Source organism: Notechis scutatus, chromosome 2 (assembly GCF_049901735.1).
Source record: "Notechis scutatus isolate UNSWTSFEM ecotype Mainland chromosome 2, rNotScu1.2, whole genome shotgun sequence".
Lineage (NCBI taxonomy): Eukaryota > Metazoa > Chordata > Lepidosauria > Squamata > Elapidae > Notechis > Notechis scutatus.
This window is the reverse complement of record NC_142010.1, coordinates 13,654,342-13,672,438: the sequence shown is the minus strand read 5'-3', so window position 1 is coordinate 13,672,438 and position 18,097 is coordinate 13,654,342. Positions and strand designations below refer to the sequence as shown.

The 18,097-nt window shown below is 47.3% G+C and overlaps 3 protein-coding genes across 3 annotated transcripts in view; 2 read left to right on the top strand and 1 right to left on the bottom strand.

Annotated features, from left to right (window-relative positions):
• The window catches only part of LOC113428989 (uncharacterized), a 288,768-nt gene that overhangs the window by 33,925 nt on the left and 236,746 nt on the right, over positions 1-18,097 (top strand). The gene's annotated exons all lie outside the window — the stretch shown is intronic.
• The window catches only part of LOC113428287 (H-2 class II histocompatibility antigen, E-S beta chain-like), a 165,864-nt gene that overhangs the window by 101,652 nt on the left and 46,115 nt on the right, over positions 1-18,097 (bottom strand). The gene's annotated exons all lie outside the window — the stretch shown is intronic.
• LOC148131788 (H-2 class II histocompatibility antigen, E-S beta chain-like) lies at positions 656-9,273 on the top strand. The gene is made up of 6 exons (XM_087958845.1): positions 656-738; positions 1,783-2,230; positions 6,973-7,306; positions 7,439-7,552; positions 7,790-7,813; positions 8,927-9,273. Exons 1-6 carry the CDS (start codon positions 656-658, stop codon positions 8,938-8,940), a joined length of 1,017 nt encoding a protein of 338 aa, XP_087814971.1. The 3' UTR covers positions 8,941-9,273.

The window sequence follows — 18,097 nt, the reverse complement described above, 5'->3', positions numbered from 1 at the left end:
AGCTGACAGAAGCCCGGAGAAGGTGGATCCCCCTGGGGGGGAAATGGGATCGTCCGAAGCCTCCGAGGGGGATCCGACCTGGAAGGATCAGGGGGATTTCCTGGCCGGGAGAACCTTTGGATCAATGGAGCAGCCCCCCACCTGGAATTGGGGGGCTCCGTCCCTGGAGGTTTTCCAGGAGGCTGGATGGCCGTTTGTCCGGGCTGGGATAAGGGCTCCTCCTGCCTCGGCCAGGGGGTCGGACTAGAAGACCTCTAAGGTCCCTTTCAGACTCTGTGCCTCCTCTCCCAATCGGCCCTCCCCACCGAAGGCCTCCGCCCCCCCAGCCCCTCCTGCATGGAGCCGGCAGGAAAGACCCCTAGATTAACGCAGCCTCCCAAGACTGCAAGGATCCCCCTCCCACTTTCTCTGCTTCTCTTTCTGCGCCGAACTATCTCCTGCATCGGCTGAAGTCAAGGAGACTCTGCCCGGAGACCGATGACGCTGCAAGAAGGGAGGATTCTCATTGGTCCTCCTGCTCTTTCTTGACCTCCCAGTTCCGAAGTGAGGGGAAAACTCCGCCTTCCCCAGTTCAGACCTTCCGATTCCTCCTGGGGGGCCGGGAGCCTCCGCGTCCTTCTCGCCTCTCTTTGGGGGCGCTTGTGGGGCGGCATCCATGGCTTTGGCTGGGCTCCCCCTGGTGCTGCTGGTGGGGACGCTGGGCCGGATCCCCGGGAGCGAAGGGAGAAGGAGACCCCGGTAAGGAGGGGGCTGGGCGGGGGAGGAGGGTGGGACGGATCCCCGGAGGGGAAAGGAAGCTGATGAGTCTCCAGAACTCCGATCTCTGCGTGGTCTCCTTCCTCTTCCCTACCCGTATTGCCCCCCCAGGAGGACGGAGAGGGACCCCTCCTTGTTCTCCGATTGTAGCCGAGGTGGGGGTCGCAGACGGGCTCCCTCTCTGACCACCCCCATTGTCTGGGTCGGAGTAGGCTGCCTGGAAAGAGGCAGGGAAGGAAATGCGAAAGCGAAAGCGAAAGAGGGAAACTGAGGCATTTTCAGCCCTGAAGCCACGAAGGAAAAAGAGCCAAAGAATTTTGGCTTCTGCAGAAACTTCGCTTTTTCTTCTGAATCTCACATTTGAGGCTTTGGAGGTCAGGCAAGAGGGAGCTTCGGTCCCTTCTGGGGAGAGCTCTGAATTTGGGGAGGGGACCAAGAACCCCCCACCCCATAATCCCCCACTGGCTCTATTGGGACCTGGAGGGGAGGGGGAACGGAGGGAGGGGGGCTCTGAGTTGCTCCTCTGAAAGTGGCTCCCCGTTAGTGAGGGGGGCTGGAGACCCTTTGAGAGGCTTTTGGGGGGCTGCAGGGGGTCTTTTTGGGGGTGGAAAGGAAACAGGTGGGGATCCCCGACAGTCACCCAAAGGGAGGGAAATGGGCTGAAGATTTGGGGAAGAAAAAAAAGTTGGGGGGAATCCAGGGAAGGGGGTGAAGGGCCGGGAGACTTCAGAAGTGGGAGTCTAGATGTCCTTCTGGTGCCCCTCCCTCATTCCCCACCCCCAAAGGAAGAGAGAGCAGGAGGTGAGGATATTACCTTCCTCCAGGCCTCCTCCCACCATTCCTCCCCTGGAGATCCAAGGTTCCCTGCAGAGAGAAGATCTGGTGGAGCTTCTGCCTGCCCCCGGAATGGATGGAGGGAGGTCTCTTAAGGAGGCTCATCCCCTCCCCCTCTTTCTTCCCTCCCCCTCCAGTCCCCCCCAGTCTGCCTCCCCCTCAGAGTGAGAGAGTCCCCCCTCCCTTCTCCAGGGGCGTCTCCCATCAGTCTCTCAAAGGAAGGTCCCCCCACCATCCCTTCTTCCTGGTGGGACCCTCCTCCTCCTCCTCTACTGGCGGCTGGGAGCGATGGGCCCTGGTGTCCCTCCTGATGGCCTTCCTCCTCCTCCTCCTCCTCCTCCTCCTGGCAGCCCATTTCCTGCACCAGACGAAGCACGAGTGCCTCTTCCTCAATGGGACGCAGCGAGTGCGGTACCTGCACCGCGACTTCTATGACCGCCAGGAGATCGACTACTTCGACAGCGACCTCGGGAAGTTGGTGGCTGTCACTCCGTTGGGGCAGCCCGATGTGGAAAAGTGGAACAGAGACAAGCAGATCCTGCAGGACCAGAAGGCCGCTGTGGATTTCTTCTGCCGACAAAACTATGAGAGGGGCAGCTATGAGGCGGCCAAGAGGGAGGAGCGCCTGATCGGCCGGAAAGTGAGTCCTGGGGGGAGGTATCTTCTTCCTGGGAGGGGGAGGTCGGTACCCCCTTTCCTTTCCTGGCATCCACTGGGGATTCTCCTCCCGGGTGACTGTTCTGCCTCCTTCTTCTTCCTTCTGCCCTCTCAGAGCTCCGGAATCTCCCTCTTCTCTCCAGGGTCCGAACTCTCCTCCTGTCCGGGATCTGGGATCCCTTAGATCCCCCGGAAATCCCCCAAATATATGGTTTTTCTTCTTTGGGGGAGGGGAATCCAGCCAGGTGTCTCTCTCTCTCTCCCTCCCTACTTCTCAATACAGGGAGTCCTCCACTTACAACAGTTCACTTAGTGACCATTGAAAGAAAGAAGTGAAAACAGTCACTTCTGACCCTTTTTCACCCTTACAACCGTTGCAGCCTCCCAGGATGCCCTGAGCCAAATCTAGGTGTTTGGCCACTGACTCATACTTGTGACAGTCGCAGCATCCGGGGTCCCTTTGATCCCCTTTTATGACCTTCCATAGGGAAACAGGGTTCACTTAACAACCATGTTACTCATTTAACAACTGCAGTGATTCACGTAATGTCTGTAGCAAGGAAGGTTGCAAGATGGGGCAAAATTCATGGAACAAACACCTCACTTAGCAACAGAGATTCTGGGCTCAATCGTGATCGTAAGTCGAGGATTGCCTGGATATTCATCTCATTTCTTTCTCTCCCTGATTCCTTTTTATCCTCTTCAGGAACCGCCTGTTTCCTTCCTCTTTCCATCCAGAAGCCCCTCCCTCTCCCTCAGAAAGTTTTTTATTTTTTAATCATTTCAATACTTCTTTGGGAGGACAGTGTGGTTCCAGGTGTTTTACACTTTAAATCAATGCTGTCCATAATCACAAATACAACTTTCTAAGATCACATCATTATCTATTGTCATATTTTTTTCTTCAAATTCTCATAAATTACTTCTTATCAGCCTTTTTATTTTTGTTCATTTTCTATCTTCCTCAGTCATATATTCAACATGTTTACAGTTCAATCTATTGATATCATTTCATTTATCATTCAAAGTTTCCTCTTAATTTATAGCTATCCCAAAATACATTTTCCATCTTATTTTCTTTTACCCAATATTGTCAGATTTACAGCAACATATCCTTATTACCTTGTTTAAAAGAATATAACAGATATAACAGAATATTTAATTCATTAAAAATTTATCTTCCTTTATCCTATTTTCAACATGTTTACACTTCTAATTTTTAGAGAAATACATTTTCTATCTTATTTTTTTTTACCCAATATTGTCAGATTTACAGCAATATATCCTCATTACCTTATACAAATATAACAGATATAACAGAATATTTAATTCATTAATTAATTAAAAATTTCTCTATCTTCCTTAATCCTATTTTCAACATGTTTACACTTCTTATTTTTACATAAATACATTTTCCATCTTATTATCTTTTAGCCAATATTGTCAAACTTATAGCAATATATCTTCATTACCTTATAAAAGCAGATAATAAAATATTTCATGAAAGATACTAAACATTCTTGTGCTCAGCATGTTTGCAGTTTCATACCATTCATTAAGCATTCAAAATTTCATCTTAATTTATATTATCTCCTATTATGTCCCCCATTATTACACTTGCCACTGTTGCATATATTTTATTTTCTATATATTCCCTTCCCTCTAACATCTCATTTTTACTCAAATAACTTTTCTTTTAGCCAATAATACCAAACTTGTAACATTATAACCTCGTTACCATATAAATTCTCACCTTATTGATCTAGCTTATGCTAATATAATATCAATTATTAAACATTCATTTGACTATTTTTCCATCATTTTATATGAGATATTCTAATTTTCTTTATGATTTAATCTTATACATCCATCCAACGGTTATGTATTTTATATTGTATTCTATATCAATCTACTGACTTTTATTGTAAGGCTTACTAATCTATTTCTTTACCATGTCTTTTTATCTAACCATTGATAAAATAAATCCCACATCATATAAAATTGTTTATCCTCTCGTTCTCTAATTTCAAATGTCAATTTACTCATTTCAGCACAGTCCATGAATTTCTTAATAATTTCCTCCTGCATAGGTATTTTTCATTTTTCCAATTCTTAGCAAATACAATTTTAGCCGCTGTTAAAACATTGACAATCAAATATTTCAATTCTTTACAATATATTTCGGTATAATTCCCAATAAAAATATCTCAGGTTTAAAGTCTATACGTTGTTTTGTCATTTTTTCCAACCATGTGTGGATTAGTCCAATATATTTTTGCATCCGAGCATGTCCACCACATGTGGTAATATGAACCAGGTATCTGATGACATTACCAACATTTATCCGATTTATTCTTGAACATCCTGGCAATTCTCGTCCGGATAAGTGCCACCTGTAAAACATCTGATACAAATTTTCTTTATATGCAGTTGACATTGTCATTTTATACTTTTGAGACCACAATTTTTGCCATTTATCTAAGTCAATCCCATATCCATTTTTTCCCCACGCAATCATTGTTTCTTTTACTTCTTCTTCCTCTAATTTAAACTCTAGCAAATGTCCATAAAGTTTTTGATTACTTTTTCATCAGTACCTGTCAAAATTTTATCTAAATCAGTCAACTTATCATAGATACCTTCTGTTTTAACATCTTTATCAAATCTAGATTGTATTTGCAAATATGAAAACCAATTCATTTTACACCTTGTTCTTCCAACACTTGCAAAGATTTAAGTTCACCCTTTTCATTCAATATCTTACCATATGTAACTGTTTCTTCCTTTTTATATATTATTGGATAGGAAAAAGCTTCAATAGTACATAACCATCATGGAATTTTTAAATAATATTGCTTTTTTATCTGCTCCCAGTTTAGAAACAATGCTTCTCAAATATAATCTCTTCTAAAATACCCCTGTGTTTTAATTCCCTTATACCAGAGGAAGGCATGCCACCCTAACAGCAAGTCATGTCCTTCTAAATTCAAAAGTCTAGTATTCCTTAATGTTATCCACTCCTTTACCCACATCAGACTCGTCGCTTGGTAGTATAATTCCCAATTGGGCAAAGCAAATCCTCCTTATTCTTGCATTTTGTAGCAATTTAAGTTTTATTCTCACTTACTTCCCCTGCTAAATGTACTGTATTTAAGCTCTTTTTTATTTAAATCTTCAAAAATTTATTTCCCTAATCTAATTGGAATTGTCTGGAATAAGTATAAGATTCTAGGCAATACATTCATCTTAATTGTGGATATTCTCCCAATCTGTGATAATTGTAATTTTTCCCATTTTATCAAGTCTGTCGCATTCCGTTGTTTAAGTTTGAAATAATTGTCCTCAAGTGTGCTACATCTTGGTGTTATATGTATCCCTAAATACTTAACCTTGTTTGTGACCTGGATCCCCAAAACTTCCAATTCTTTCTTTTGTCTTACTAACATGTTCTTTGCTAAAATCTTTGTTTTATCTTTATTTATTTTCAAACCTGCTACTTTCTCATACTCTTCTATCTTTTCTATCAGTTTAGGTGCAGACTCCAATGGATCCTCTAATATAAATACCAGGTCTTTTTTCCACTTCTATTGTCTCTAAATCTTTCTTTTATATTAATTCATTATTTCTTTGCTTGTTTATCTCTCATCCTTTGGCTTTTTCCCTTAATGCTTCCTCCATTTACCATCATTTTCTTATATTTTCTCTCCCATTTCTCAAAGTTTCCCCCCTCCCTCTTAGATCTCCACTGTGTATCTCCGTAACCATTTCATTTATCAGCATTCCAGTCTCAATATCCCCCCTCTTATTTATTATATTCATCATTAATATCTCATATTCAGCTTCTTTTTCTTCTTGTTATTTGTTGTTCCTTTTGATCCATTTCACTGATTTCTCTTTCTTCTAACTCCTCCCCCGTCTTTGTCCTTTCTTCCTCCTCCTCCTCCTTTTCCTCCTCCTCCTCCTCCTCCTTTTCCTTTTCCTCCTCCTCCTCCTCCTCCTCCTCCTCCTCTTCTTCTTCTTCTTCTTCTTCTTCTTCTTCTTCTTCTTCTTCTTCTTCTTCTTCTTCTTCTTCTTCTTCTTCTTCTTCTTCTTCTTCTTCTTCTTCTCCTTCTCCTTCTCCTTCTCCTTCTCCTTCTCCTTCTCCTTCTTCTTCTTCTTCTTCTTCTTCTTCTTCCACCATTTCTGATTTTTCCTCCATATTCTCTATATTCAGTTCCCAGTTCTGGAGATTCTCCTGGACTCCCAAAGAGCAGGTGGCAGTCACGGCTAGGAGAGGGTCTGTAAGTCTTTGGGTTAGTTGGCCACTTTGGCAAATAAATTTAATAAATAACTAAATGTACTAAACAAACAAACAAACGTGGTATTACACCTGATTAAAAGTGTGGTTCCATTTTCCATGAGATCCCGAGAATCCTCCGAATCCTGCTGCGTTTGTCCTTCCCGTCTTCTGTGTTATTTCTTTCCATCTCCACCACATCTGGCAGAAGGTTCCTTCCACCTCTGGGTGTTTCTAGCGTTTATACCTGTCGGATTTGCCTATTAGGGGAATTCTTCCTTTTTGGAGACTGCAACTGATCCCAATCAGGAAGGATTTCACTTTTTTCCCTCTTTCAGGATCCCTTTTAATTTCTTGCTGCAATTTACTTTGGAAGATGACTCAAAACAAAGAATTATTTTCAGGAGTGAAAAGGGATCCTGGCCTGAACTAACCAACTTGGTCTCCTGTTCTGGGCCCTCCTGTGCCTCTCATGTGCCTCCTTCTCTTCCTTCCCTCCAGCCAAGCCCACTGTCACCATCTCCCCCACCAAGATGGATCCCGCTTCCCCCAACACCATCCTCCTCTGCACTGCCAGGGGCTTTTACCCCCTGGAGATCGAGATCCAGTGGCTGAAGAATGGGAAGCTGGAGGAGGAGGGCGTGGCCTTCGGGGAGGAGCTCCAGAACGGAGACTGGACCTACCAGCTCCAGGTGATGCTGGAGACCCAGCCCCAGTGGGGGGACGTCTACACTTGCCAGGTGGGGCATGTCAGCCTGGAGGCCCCCATCACCGTCCAGTGGGGTAAGCCCCTCCCCTCCCTCCCCTCCTGCCCTGAGAAGGAGAACCTCCCTGTGGGGGGAGCTGGAATGGACCCTCCTGGGGGATGGTGGGCCTGATCCTCCTGCTCAGATGAGGCTACTTCTCCTTCCCCAGAGCCCCGTTCCTCCAGCTCTGCCAGGAGCAAACTCTGGACAGGGATCATGGGGGCCGTGATAGGACTGACATTCCTGGCTGTGGGGCTCTTCTCCTATCTGAAGAGCAAGAAAGGTGAGTCTGGGGGGCTGGAGGAGAGGTTGTGGGAGGGGACCATCTAGGGCAGGACTCTCATCGCGCTCAGCAGGTCGCCAAAAGGGTCTCCTTGAGGAATAGTTTTGGGAACTTCTGTTCATCAAGGGGGCTATAAGGAAAGATTGTCCAACCTATTGTGGGCTGTCAGTCGGGAGGGGGACCCCCTGAGTCCTCCAGCCCATGAAGGATCCTGATTGGCTCTTTTTCCCCTTCCAGCCACTCCCATCCAACCTCCTGCAGGTGAGTTTCTCCTCTTCCTCCCTCATCTCAGCCCCTCCTACAAGTTATAAGTGTTTTTTTTAATATTTTTTTAAAATATCTCCTTTCTGTGGATTCAGCAAATTTTTGGATTTGGGGCAGCTTTTCCTTACAGAGATCAGAAAAAATATTGCAATCAAAAAGAAAAGTACACAGAAATGCTAAAATCTTGCACAGAATTTTTCCAAGTTTTGGGAAATTGCAAAAGGGAAGGGAAGGAGGACCTCAGGTTTACATTTCTCCCCCCCACCCCAATAGTTTGTAAGCAACCCACCCATCCTTTTAGGCTCACTGTGGAGCGGGGTTCCTGAGGGGATTCAGGCATGGGGACAAATTCCACCCCTGTGGCTATTTTAAAAGGGGTGAGTCCCATGTTAATATGCACTTTGGTATTTTGGGCCACTTCAGCAAATGGCAGATCTTCCCAGCTAGATTGCTGATAATTAACACAGCATCTCAGGTATTGTTCTATAATAGCGTTAGTTCGTTCTGCAGCTCCGTCCGTACTCGGATGGAGGGTGGAGCTAAGCCCTTGAGAATGATGACGCTATCACCTTCATGACCTCCCTCCAAAACTCCACTGTGAACTGGACCCCTTTCTCCCCCCCAGTCCCAGATGATCCTTCTTGGCTCTCCATGGAGACTCATTTGGGTTCACTAGTCAGAACTTTGAAAGGCTGTTCTTCCTGACCCCGCTTCTCCTTGTGGGAATTTACACAATTTCTGGCCAAGTGAGCCCCAGGCTCCTCCCTTTTCTTCAACCCCCATCCTGGCCCCATGTCGTTTGCTCATAGGAAATGTCTGCAGGGGGGAGGGAGGGGGGTCTCTCCTCTTGATTAACCCTCCAATTAAGAGAAATGGGGATAATCCCAGAATCCCCTGGAGATGAAATGGGGAGGAATCCCTGGTCCTTCCCAGACTTTTCCTCCCTGAAATGGGCAGATTCTCCCTCTATTTGTCCCTGCCTGTCAATCACCCCCCTGCAGTGTGGGCCTGCCTTGGGGTTGCGGGGGCTGAAAGGGAAGAAAAAAATGTTATTTACACAAAAAATGTCTCTTTATATTCTAATTTTCTTCCCTGTCTCTTTTTCTGCAGCCCTCATGAATTAATCCTGCTCTCTGATGCAAAGGATATTTTTTCTTTAGTAGCTGATGATTCTTTGTCCTGTTTGCAACCTCTGAGAAATGGAGGCTGAAGGTGGCAGGTTGGGGGAGGAAGAGGATGGTAGCTTCCTATGGGGGCCTCCTTTTCTTGCGAGGGAGGGGTGGAGACCATCTAGATTGTCCCCTGGGATGCTGGGCCGACCTGTCCCTCTAGCCCCTTCATCTCTCCTGGCTTTGAACCCACAGCAGCTTCATCTACATTTTTCTTCTGATGAATCACTTCCCTTCCCTTCGCTTTGCTATGAAAGAATAAACTTTAGAAGCAGTAAACCCTGGACTCCTTCCTTCCTCTTTGCCGCCCGCACAGGAGGCTCCTCCCTTTGCTGCCTCTGGATCCCAGCTCCTTTGGGGGTCCGAAGACAGAACTGGTTCGGGAGGATGGTGGGCAGATCCGGGGAGGGGAAGGACCCCCCTCCTGCTCAGAGGCCTCCTTGCTCTGCTTCCCCTCAAGCCCCCTTTGGAGGAGCAGAATGCCAGCAGGCAGGGTCTTCCCTGAACGTTTGTGGGGAGCCATTGGGGGGCACCTGAGACCGCCCTACATTCACCCGGCCATTTCAGCCTTTTATCTCCCTCACAACTGGAGGAAGATCCTGCCCCATTTTGGTACCCCACACCCCCCTCCCTCCCTCTTTTGGGCTCAGATTCAAATGGTATAGACTAGACCCTGAGTGGAAGACCCCTCCCTTCTCCCCAACATCTCTAATGCCCCTAGGTAGCCCTCCAATTGAGCCTCGCCCCCTCCAGAGGTCATCCAGACTAGCTCTGCAGGACTCCAGCTAGATCTCTAAGGGCAGAATTTCCCCCTCCCAATTCCTCATCTGGGGTCTTGGGGCCACCACAGGAAGAATCGGTGTGTGGTTGGAGGAATTGTCTCAAACACGGGGAAGATTTGGGCTCCTGTCGGCAAAAATCTCCCCTTGGAAGACAGCGTGCAAGAACTTGGAGAAGGGACAACACCAAATGTATCAATGATCAAAAAAAAAATCAGGTTTCCTTAACAAAGGCATTGTTGCTGATAGATGCTTCATTGATCATGGGAACTGAATCAGTGAATTTTGAGAGAATCAAGCAAGGGTGGTTGGCTGTTTCCCAGGAGCAGCTTTCAAAGAGGCGACTGAGGGGCTTCCAGAAATAATGACGTCCATAGATTCTTCTTATCCCCTTTCCCTCTTTCATGTGGGGAGGAATGAAAAAGTCCCTGGAAACTTCCGGTGGGCCAGAGGACCTTGTGGCTGCCCCATCTTGAGACTCAGCCATGGGGTGGAGGAGGACAATAGTCGTAGCGGCTCCTTCCGGTCTCCCGCCCCTCCAACCCTCCTTCCTACTGTGGGTCAGAAGGACCCCCCTTTTCCTCGCAAACCGCCCGAACGGAGACCCCGGAGTGAAGTTTGGCCGTTCTCCTCCGCTTCCCGCTCCTTTCCTTGGAGAACTCCAGCAGGGGTTCTAGTCACTAGATGACCTCCAGGGTCCCTCCCAACTCTGTTAATCTGCTATCTGGCCACCATCTCAAGCTGACTAAGAATCTATATACTTTTTTCTGCAGAAAAACAACATACATATAAAGTAAAACACGTTGGAAGGAATTTCGTCCGTATCGAAGGGCGGATCCGGAGCTTTTTCCCCGGGAATGTCCGCCTCTTTCGGCCGTGGAGCAGGAAGCGCCCCTGAACCAAAAGGCTCCTTTTATTCCCTTTTCACTCCCTTTTATTCCCTTTTCACTCTCGGAGGAAGGAAACGCAGCCCCCACAAAAAGCCCCCCTTCTCCACCTCCCAAAAGGAACCGAGGAACCCAGAAAAGAAACCCAGGAGCCGCTGGAGGTGAAGAGGGGGGAAAGCCGCCATCTCAGAGGTCCCCCCCCCCCCGAGGCTGCCGGACAAGATCTGCAAAGCAAAGCGGCGCCTGGCTGGGCTTGGAGGGCAGGAGAAACTCGGCTCTCGCCTCGGAAGCCTGGATGGCCGCGGCGGCGGAGATCCGGGTTGCGGAGAGAAGAAGGGCCTTTCTCTGAGGGGAACCCCAGGAAGCCGCGACTTCAGCCCTGACCAAAAGGAGCCTCTGGATCACCAGATGCGGCGAAACGGCAGGAAAATCCGTGGCTCGTCCGGCTCCTTTCCCGGCTGCCCCAGGAGAGGATTTGGGGGCTGCTCCAGAGGAGAGCAACGGGTGGAGACTCTCCGCGGAGAGAGAAGCGACGGAGAACTGGAGAGAAACTTCCTGACAGGGAGGACAATCAGCCGGTGGGACTCCTGGACTCCAGAAATTGTGGGCGCTTCGTCACTGGAGGCCCTGAAGAAGAGACCCGGCAGCCCCTTGTCCGGAATGCTGGAGGTTCTCCTGCCTGAGCAGGGGGCTGGACTAGAAGACCTCCCAGGTCCCTTCCAGCTCTGTTCTCTTCTAACTGCAGGCTGTTCGTGGTTCTGCCCCGTCAATAAACCTCTTTTCTTAAAGCAGCCTCCATTTTCTCCCCTTCTTGGACCTGATTTTTCTTCCGACACTTTCATGGGGAACCCACGACTGGCAGCTACAACAGAAGAGATTGAAAGTGGGGGAATCGCGCAGCTGCTGCCCAAAGGAAGCGGGAGACACTGAGACAAACTTGTATTTTATATCAATATAAATGAATTTAACAGTCGCAGCAGAGAAGACAAGACAGGAAAATCCTGAGGTAAATCTCAAACAGCCCAGAGAAGAAAAAGGCGGGAAAAAGGAAAGCGCCGCCTTTCTACCCACAGCAACCAGTCAGAGCGCGGATCCCCTCAGGCGGGAGGCCGCCCCTCACTCGGCCACAACGGGGTGCTTGGGGCCTTTGTGCACTTTCCTTCTCCAGACATTAAATGGGATATTTTCACATTTAAAGGGTTCAAAATAAAGACCCAAAATGACTTTGCTTTTGTCAAGCTGGAATGCACTGTGCTAAAAAGAAGTAAACATCTTTTTCCCCCTTTTTTTCTCTTGTACCTCAGATTTTCTTTTTGCCTCTTTCTCCTTCCCTTAATTTCCTATTTCTATTTTTCTTTCTTTTGTATGATAAATAAATAAGAGCTTGAGACTCCAGAAAGAGTGGAGAGAAGAGCAACAAAGATGTAGGCTAAAAGGTATTTAAAAAAAAACAACGGTTGCTAGAACTGGGTGTGTCTGGTCTGAGGAAAAGGACGAGGGGAGACATGGTGGCATCTTCCAATATCTCAGGGATTTCCACAAAGATTTCTCTTCTGTAAACAAATATAGCAGACCTAATGAAAGAGGCGGAGGTGGAGTTGCACTTTAACTAGAAGAAATAAAAAACAAAAAAATGAGGCTCAGTAGTGTGTGTTGCCTCCATGTGCCTGTATGACCTCCCTACAATGCCTGGGCATGCTCCTGATGAGGTGGTGGACGGTCTCCTGAGGGATCTCCTCCCACACCTGCACTAAAGCATCCCCCAACTCCTGGACAATGTGGTGCAATGTGGCGTTGGTGGATGGAACGAGACATGAAGTCCCAGATGTGCTCAATTGGATTCAGGAATGGGGAATGGGTGGGCCAGTCCATAGCATCAATGCCTTCATCTTGCAGGAACTGCTGACACACTCCAGCCACATGAGATCTAGCATTGTCTTGCATTAGGAGGAACCCAGGGCCAACCACACCAGCATATGGTCTCACAAGGGGTCTGAAGATCACATCTCGGTACCTAATGGCAGTCAGGCTACCTCTGGTGAGCACATGGAGGGCTGTGCGGCCCCCTAAAGAAATGCCACCCCACATCATTACTGACCCACTGCCAAACCAGTCATGCTGGAGGATGTTGCAGTCAGCAGAACATTCTCCACGGTGTCTCCAGACCCTGTCACGTCTGTCAAATGTGTTGAGGTAATTATCCTGGTTTATATATTTCTAACCCAAATAGCTGCTAGGTGACTCATATTCCTAACAACATGTGCTCAGTGTGAACCTGCTTTCATCTGTGAAGAGCACAAGGCGCCAGTGGCGAATGTGCCAATCTTGGTGTTCTCTGGCAAATGCCAAACGTCCTGCACGGCATTGGGCTGTAAGCACAACCCCCACCTGTGGACGTCGGGCCCTCATACCACCCTCATGGAGTCTCTTTCTGACTGTTTGAGCAGCCACATGCACATTTGTGGCCCGCTGGAAGTCATTTTGCAGGGCTCTGGCAGTGCTCCTCCTGTCCCTCCTTGCACAAAGGCGGAGGTAGCGGTCCTGATGCTGGGTTGTTGCCCTCCTACGGCCTCCTCCACGTCTCCTGATGTACTGGCCTGTCTCTTGGTAGCACCTCCATGCTCTGGACACTATGCTGACAGGCACAGCAAACCTTCTTGCCACAGCTCGCATTGATGAGCCATCCTGGATGAGCTGCACTACCTGAGCCACTTGTGTGGGTTGTAGACTCCGTCTCATGCTACCACTAGAGTGAAAGCACTGCTAGCATTCAAAACTGACCAAACCATCAGCCAGAAAGCATAGGAACTGAGAAGTGGTCTGTGGTCACCACCTGCAGAACCACTCCTTTATTAGGGATGTCTTGCTAACTGCCTATGCTTTCCACCTGTTGTCTATTCCATTTGCACAACAGCATGGGAAATGGATTGTCAACCAGTGTTGCAACCTAAGTGGACAGTTTGATTTCACAGAAGTATGATTGACTTGGAGTTACATTGTGTTGAAGTGTTCCCTTTATTTTTTTGAGCAGTGTATATATGTACATATACATGTATACGTATGTGTATGGGTATGTATATATATATATATAAGAAAGAGAGCCCCCAAAAGGAAGCTGCCAGCCTCCTCCTCCCCCCAACCTGCCACCTTCAGCTTCCATTTCTTAAAGGTGGCAAACAGGACAAAGAGTCATCACCCGCTAAAGAAAAAAAATATCCTTTTGCATTGGAGAGCAGGATTAATTCATGAGGGCTGCAGAAAAAGAGAAGGGGAAGAAAATTAGAATATAAAGAAAAACTTTACTGTAAATAACATTTTTTCTTCCCTTTCAGCCCCCCAACCCCCAAGGCAGGCCCACACTGCAGGGGGGTGATTGACAGGCAGGGACCGATAGAGGGAGAATCTGCCCATTTCAGGGAGGAAAAGGCTGGGAAGGACCAGGGATTCCTCCCCATTTCATCTCCAGGGGATTCTGGGCTTCTCCCTAACTGTCTTAATTAGAAGATTTATCAAGAGGGGAGACCCCCCTCCCCCCTCCCCCTCCCCCTGCAGTTATTTCGTATAATCAGAAGATGGGGCCAGGTGGGGGTGGCAGCAATGGGGGAGCCTGTGGGTCACGTGGCCAGAATTGGGGTGAATTCCGGGAAGGAGAAGGGGTGTCTGAAAGAACAGCCTGTCAAGGTTCCAACTAATGAACCCAAATGAGTCACCATGGGGTGTCAAGAAGGATCATCTGGGACTAGGGGGAGGGGAGGGAGGGGTCCAGTTCACAGTGGAGTTTTGGAGGGAGTTCATGAAGTTGGTAGGGTCATCATTCTCTAGGGCTAAGCTGCACCTTCCATCCGAGTACGGATGGAGCTGCAGAACGAGCTAACGCAATGATAGAACAATACCTGAGATGCTCTGTTAATTATCAGCAATTTAGCTGGGAAAATCTCCTGCCATTTGCTAAAGTGGCCCACAATACCGTAGTGGATATTAACATAGGACTCGACCCTTTTAAAATAGCCAAAGGGTGGAATTTCTCCCCATGCCTGAATCCCCTCAGGAACCCCTCTCCACACTGAGCCTAACAGGATGGGTGGGTTGCTGACAAAATATAGTGGGGATGTAAGCCTGGGGTGCTCCCCAAAACTTGGAAAAATTCTGGGAAATATTTTAGCGTTTCTGTGTATTTTGCTTTTGATTGAAATATTTTTCAGGTCTTTGTAAGTAAAAGCGGCCCAAAACCCAAAAATTTGCTGTATTCACAGAAAGGAGATAGTTTTAAAAATATTAAAAGAACACCTATAACTTGTAGGAGGGGATGAGATGAGGGAGGAAGAGAAGAAACTCACCTGCAGGAGGTTGGATGGGAATTGCTAGAAGGAGAAAAAGAACCAATCAGGACCCTTCATGGGCTGGAGGACTCAGGGGGTCCCACTGCCCACTGATAGCCCATAATAGGTTGCAGGATCTTCCATTAATAGCTCTTCCAAGAACAGAAGTTCCCCAAACTATTCTTCAGGGAGACCCTCTTGGCCACCTGCTGAATGATGAGTGGCCTCCACTAGATGGTCCCCTCCCTACAACCTCTCCTCCAGCCCCCCCAGACTCACCTTTCTTGCTCTTCAGGTGGGAGAAGAGCCCCATAGCCAGGAAGGCCGCTCCTATCACGGCCCCCATGATCCCTGTCCAGAGTTTCCTCTTGGCAGAGCTGGAGGAATGGGGCTCTGGGGTAGGAGAAGGAGTCTCACCTGAGAAGGAGGATCAGGCCCACCGTCCCCAGGAGGGTCCATTCCGGCTCCCCCACAGGGAGGTTCTCTCCCCTTCTCAGGGCAGGAGGGGAGGGAGGGAGGGGCTTACCCCACTGGATGGTGATGGGGGCCTCCAGGCTGACATGCCCCACCTGGCAGTGTGAGCGTCCCCGCTGGGGCTGGGTCTCCAGCATCACCTGGAGCTGGTAGGTCCAGTCTCCGTTCTGGAACTCCTCCCCGAAGGCCACGCCCTCCTCCTCCCAGCTTCCCGTTCTTCAGCCACTGGATCTCAATCTCCAGCGGGTAAAAGCCCGTGGCGGTGCAGAGGAGGATGGTGTTGGGGGAAGCGGGGTCCATCTTGGTGGGGAGATAGTGACAGTGGGTTTGGCTGGAGGAAGGAAGGAAGAGAAGGAGGCACATGAGAGGCACAGGAGGGCCCAGAACAGGAGACCAAGTTGGTTAGTTCAGGCCAGGATCCTTTTCACTCCTGAAAATATTCTGTGTTTTGAGTCATCTTCCAAAGTAAATTGCAGCAAGAAATTAAAAGGGATCCTGAAAGAGGGAAAAAGTGAAATCCTTCCTGATTGGGATCAGTTGCAGCCTCCAAAAAGGAAGAATTCCCCAAATAGGCAAATCCGACAGGGATAAAGGCTAGAAATGCCCAGAGGTGGAGGGAACCTTCTGCCAGATGTGGTGGAGATGGAAAGAAATAACGCAGAAGACGGGAAGGACAAATGCAGCAGGATTTGAAGGATTCTCGGGATCTCATGGAAAATGGAACCACACTTTTAATCAGGTGTAATACCACATTTGTTTGTTTGTTTAGTACATTTAGTTATTTATTAAATTATTTGCCAAAGTGGCCAACTATCCCAAAGACTTACAGACCCTCTCCTAGCCATGACTGCCACCTGCTCTTCGGGAGTCCAGGAGAATCTCCAGAATTGGGAACTGAATATACAGAATATGAAGGAAAAATCAGAAATGGTAAAAAAAGGAGGAGGAAAAGGAAAAGGAGGAGGAGGAGGAGGAGGAGGAGGAGGAGAAGGAGAAGGAGAAGGAGAAGGAGAAGGAGAAGGAGAAGAAGAAGAAGAAGAAGAAGAAGAAGAAGAAGAAGAAGAAGAGGAGGAGGAGGAGGAGGAGGAGGAGGAGGAAGAAGAAAGGACAAAGAGTTAGAAGAAAGAGAAACCAGTGAAATGGTTCAAAAGGAACAACAAATAACAGAAGAAGAAAAAAGAAGCTGAATATTAGATGTTAATGATGGGTATAATACATAAGAGGGGGGATATTGAGACTGGAATGCTGATAAATGAAATAGTTAAGGAAATAAAGTAATTAAAAGACTCAAGGTCCATCCCACCCCTGATAGGACCTAATGGTAAAGACTGCAATGATGACACCATTAAAGCCAACCTCTTTAGCACATTCTCCGGTTCAGTATTTGTAAACAGCAATGGATCATGCCCAGTATTTCCTAGTCAAACCACAGACAACTACAATGATCTAATACATATCGATTTTACAAAAGACAATGTTGAAAAAGCACTACACAATCTAAAACCATATCTATTGGACTGGATGGAATATGTGCCTACTTCTTAAAAAAGCTATCCACTGCCATAGCTGAACCTCTAAGCATAATCTTTGAAAAATCTTTCAGGACCAGCTCCTTGCCAAAACTATGGTCACAAGCCACGGTCATCCCCATCTTCAAAAAGGAGACCCCAGCCTAGTTGAAAATTACAGACCAATCTCTTTATGCTGTGTCACCTGTAAAGTCATGGAATCAATTATTAACCAATCCATTATCCTCCACTTAGAGACAAACAACCTACTCTCTAATAAACAATTTGGTTTCAGAAAAAAGCTATCCTGTAATGTGCAACTCTTACACTGCAAAACATATGAACTACACAACTCAATCAGGGTAAAGCAATAGACGCAATCTACATAGACTTTTGTAAAGCCTTTGATTCAGTGGCACACGACAAACTACTCCTAAAACTAAAATCTTATGATATCTCTGGACACCTGCATTACTGGATAGAAGCATTCCTGTCAAACAGACAACAAATGATCAAAATAGGAGCGTCCTATCAAATTCTGTACCTGTCAACAGTGGTGTCCTCCAAGGCAGTGTTCTAGGCCCAACTCTCTTCATACTCTATATAAATGACCTCTGTGATCATATTAAGAGCAACTGCGTTCTTTTCGCTGATGATGTAAAGCTGTTCAATACTACAGACAATACTGCTACCCTTCAAAAAGATCTTGACTATGTATCAGAATGGTCAAACAAATGGCAACTTCAAATCTCAACAAATAAATGTTCTGTCTTACATATTGGCAAAAAAATCAGAAAATAAAATACAAGCTGAATAGTCAAGATCTTGTTGATGACCCAAGCTCTGTAAAGGACCTTGGAATACTCATCTCTAATGATCTAAGTCAGGGGTCCCCAACCACCAGTCCGCGGACCAGTGCACCGGTCGCGGAACAAATCCTACCGGGCCGCTGGCTTGCTGGGTGCTGCCATCTTTTTGATGAAAAGTGCTTCGGTGAGCTTTTCGGGTAGAAAGCTCACGGAAGCACTCATCAAAAAAAAAATAGCGGCGCTTAACTGATGCCCTGATACCGGCCGCAGTGCCCAGCTGATGCCCCGGTACCGGGCCAGCGGCGTCCAAAAGGTTGGGATCACTGATCTAAGTGC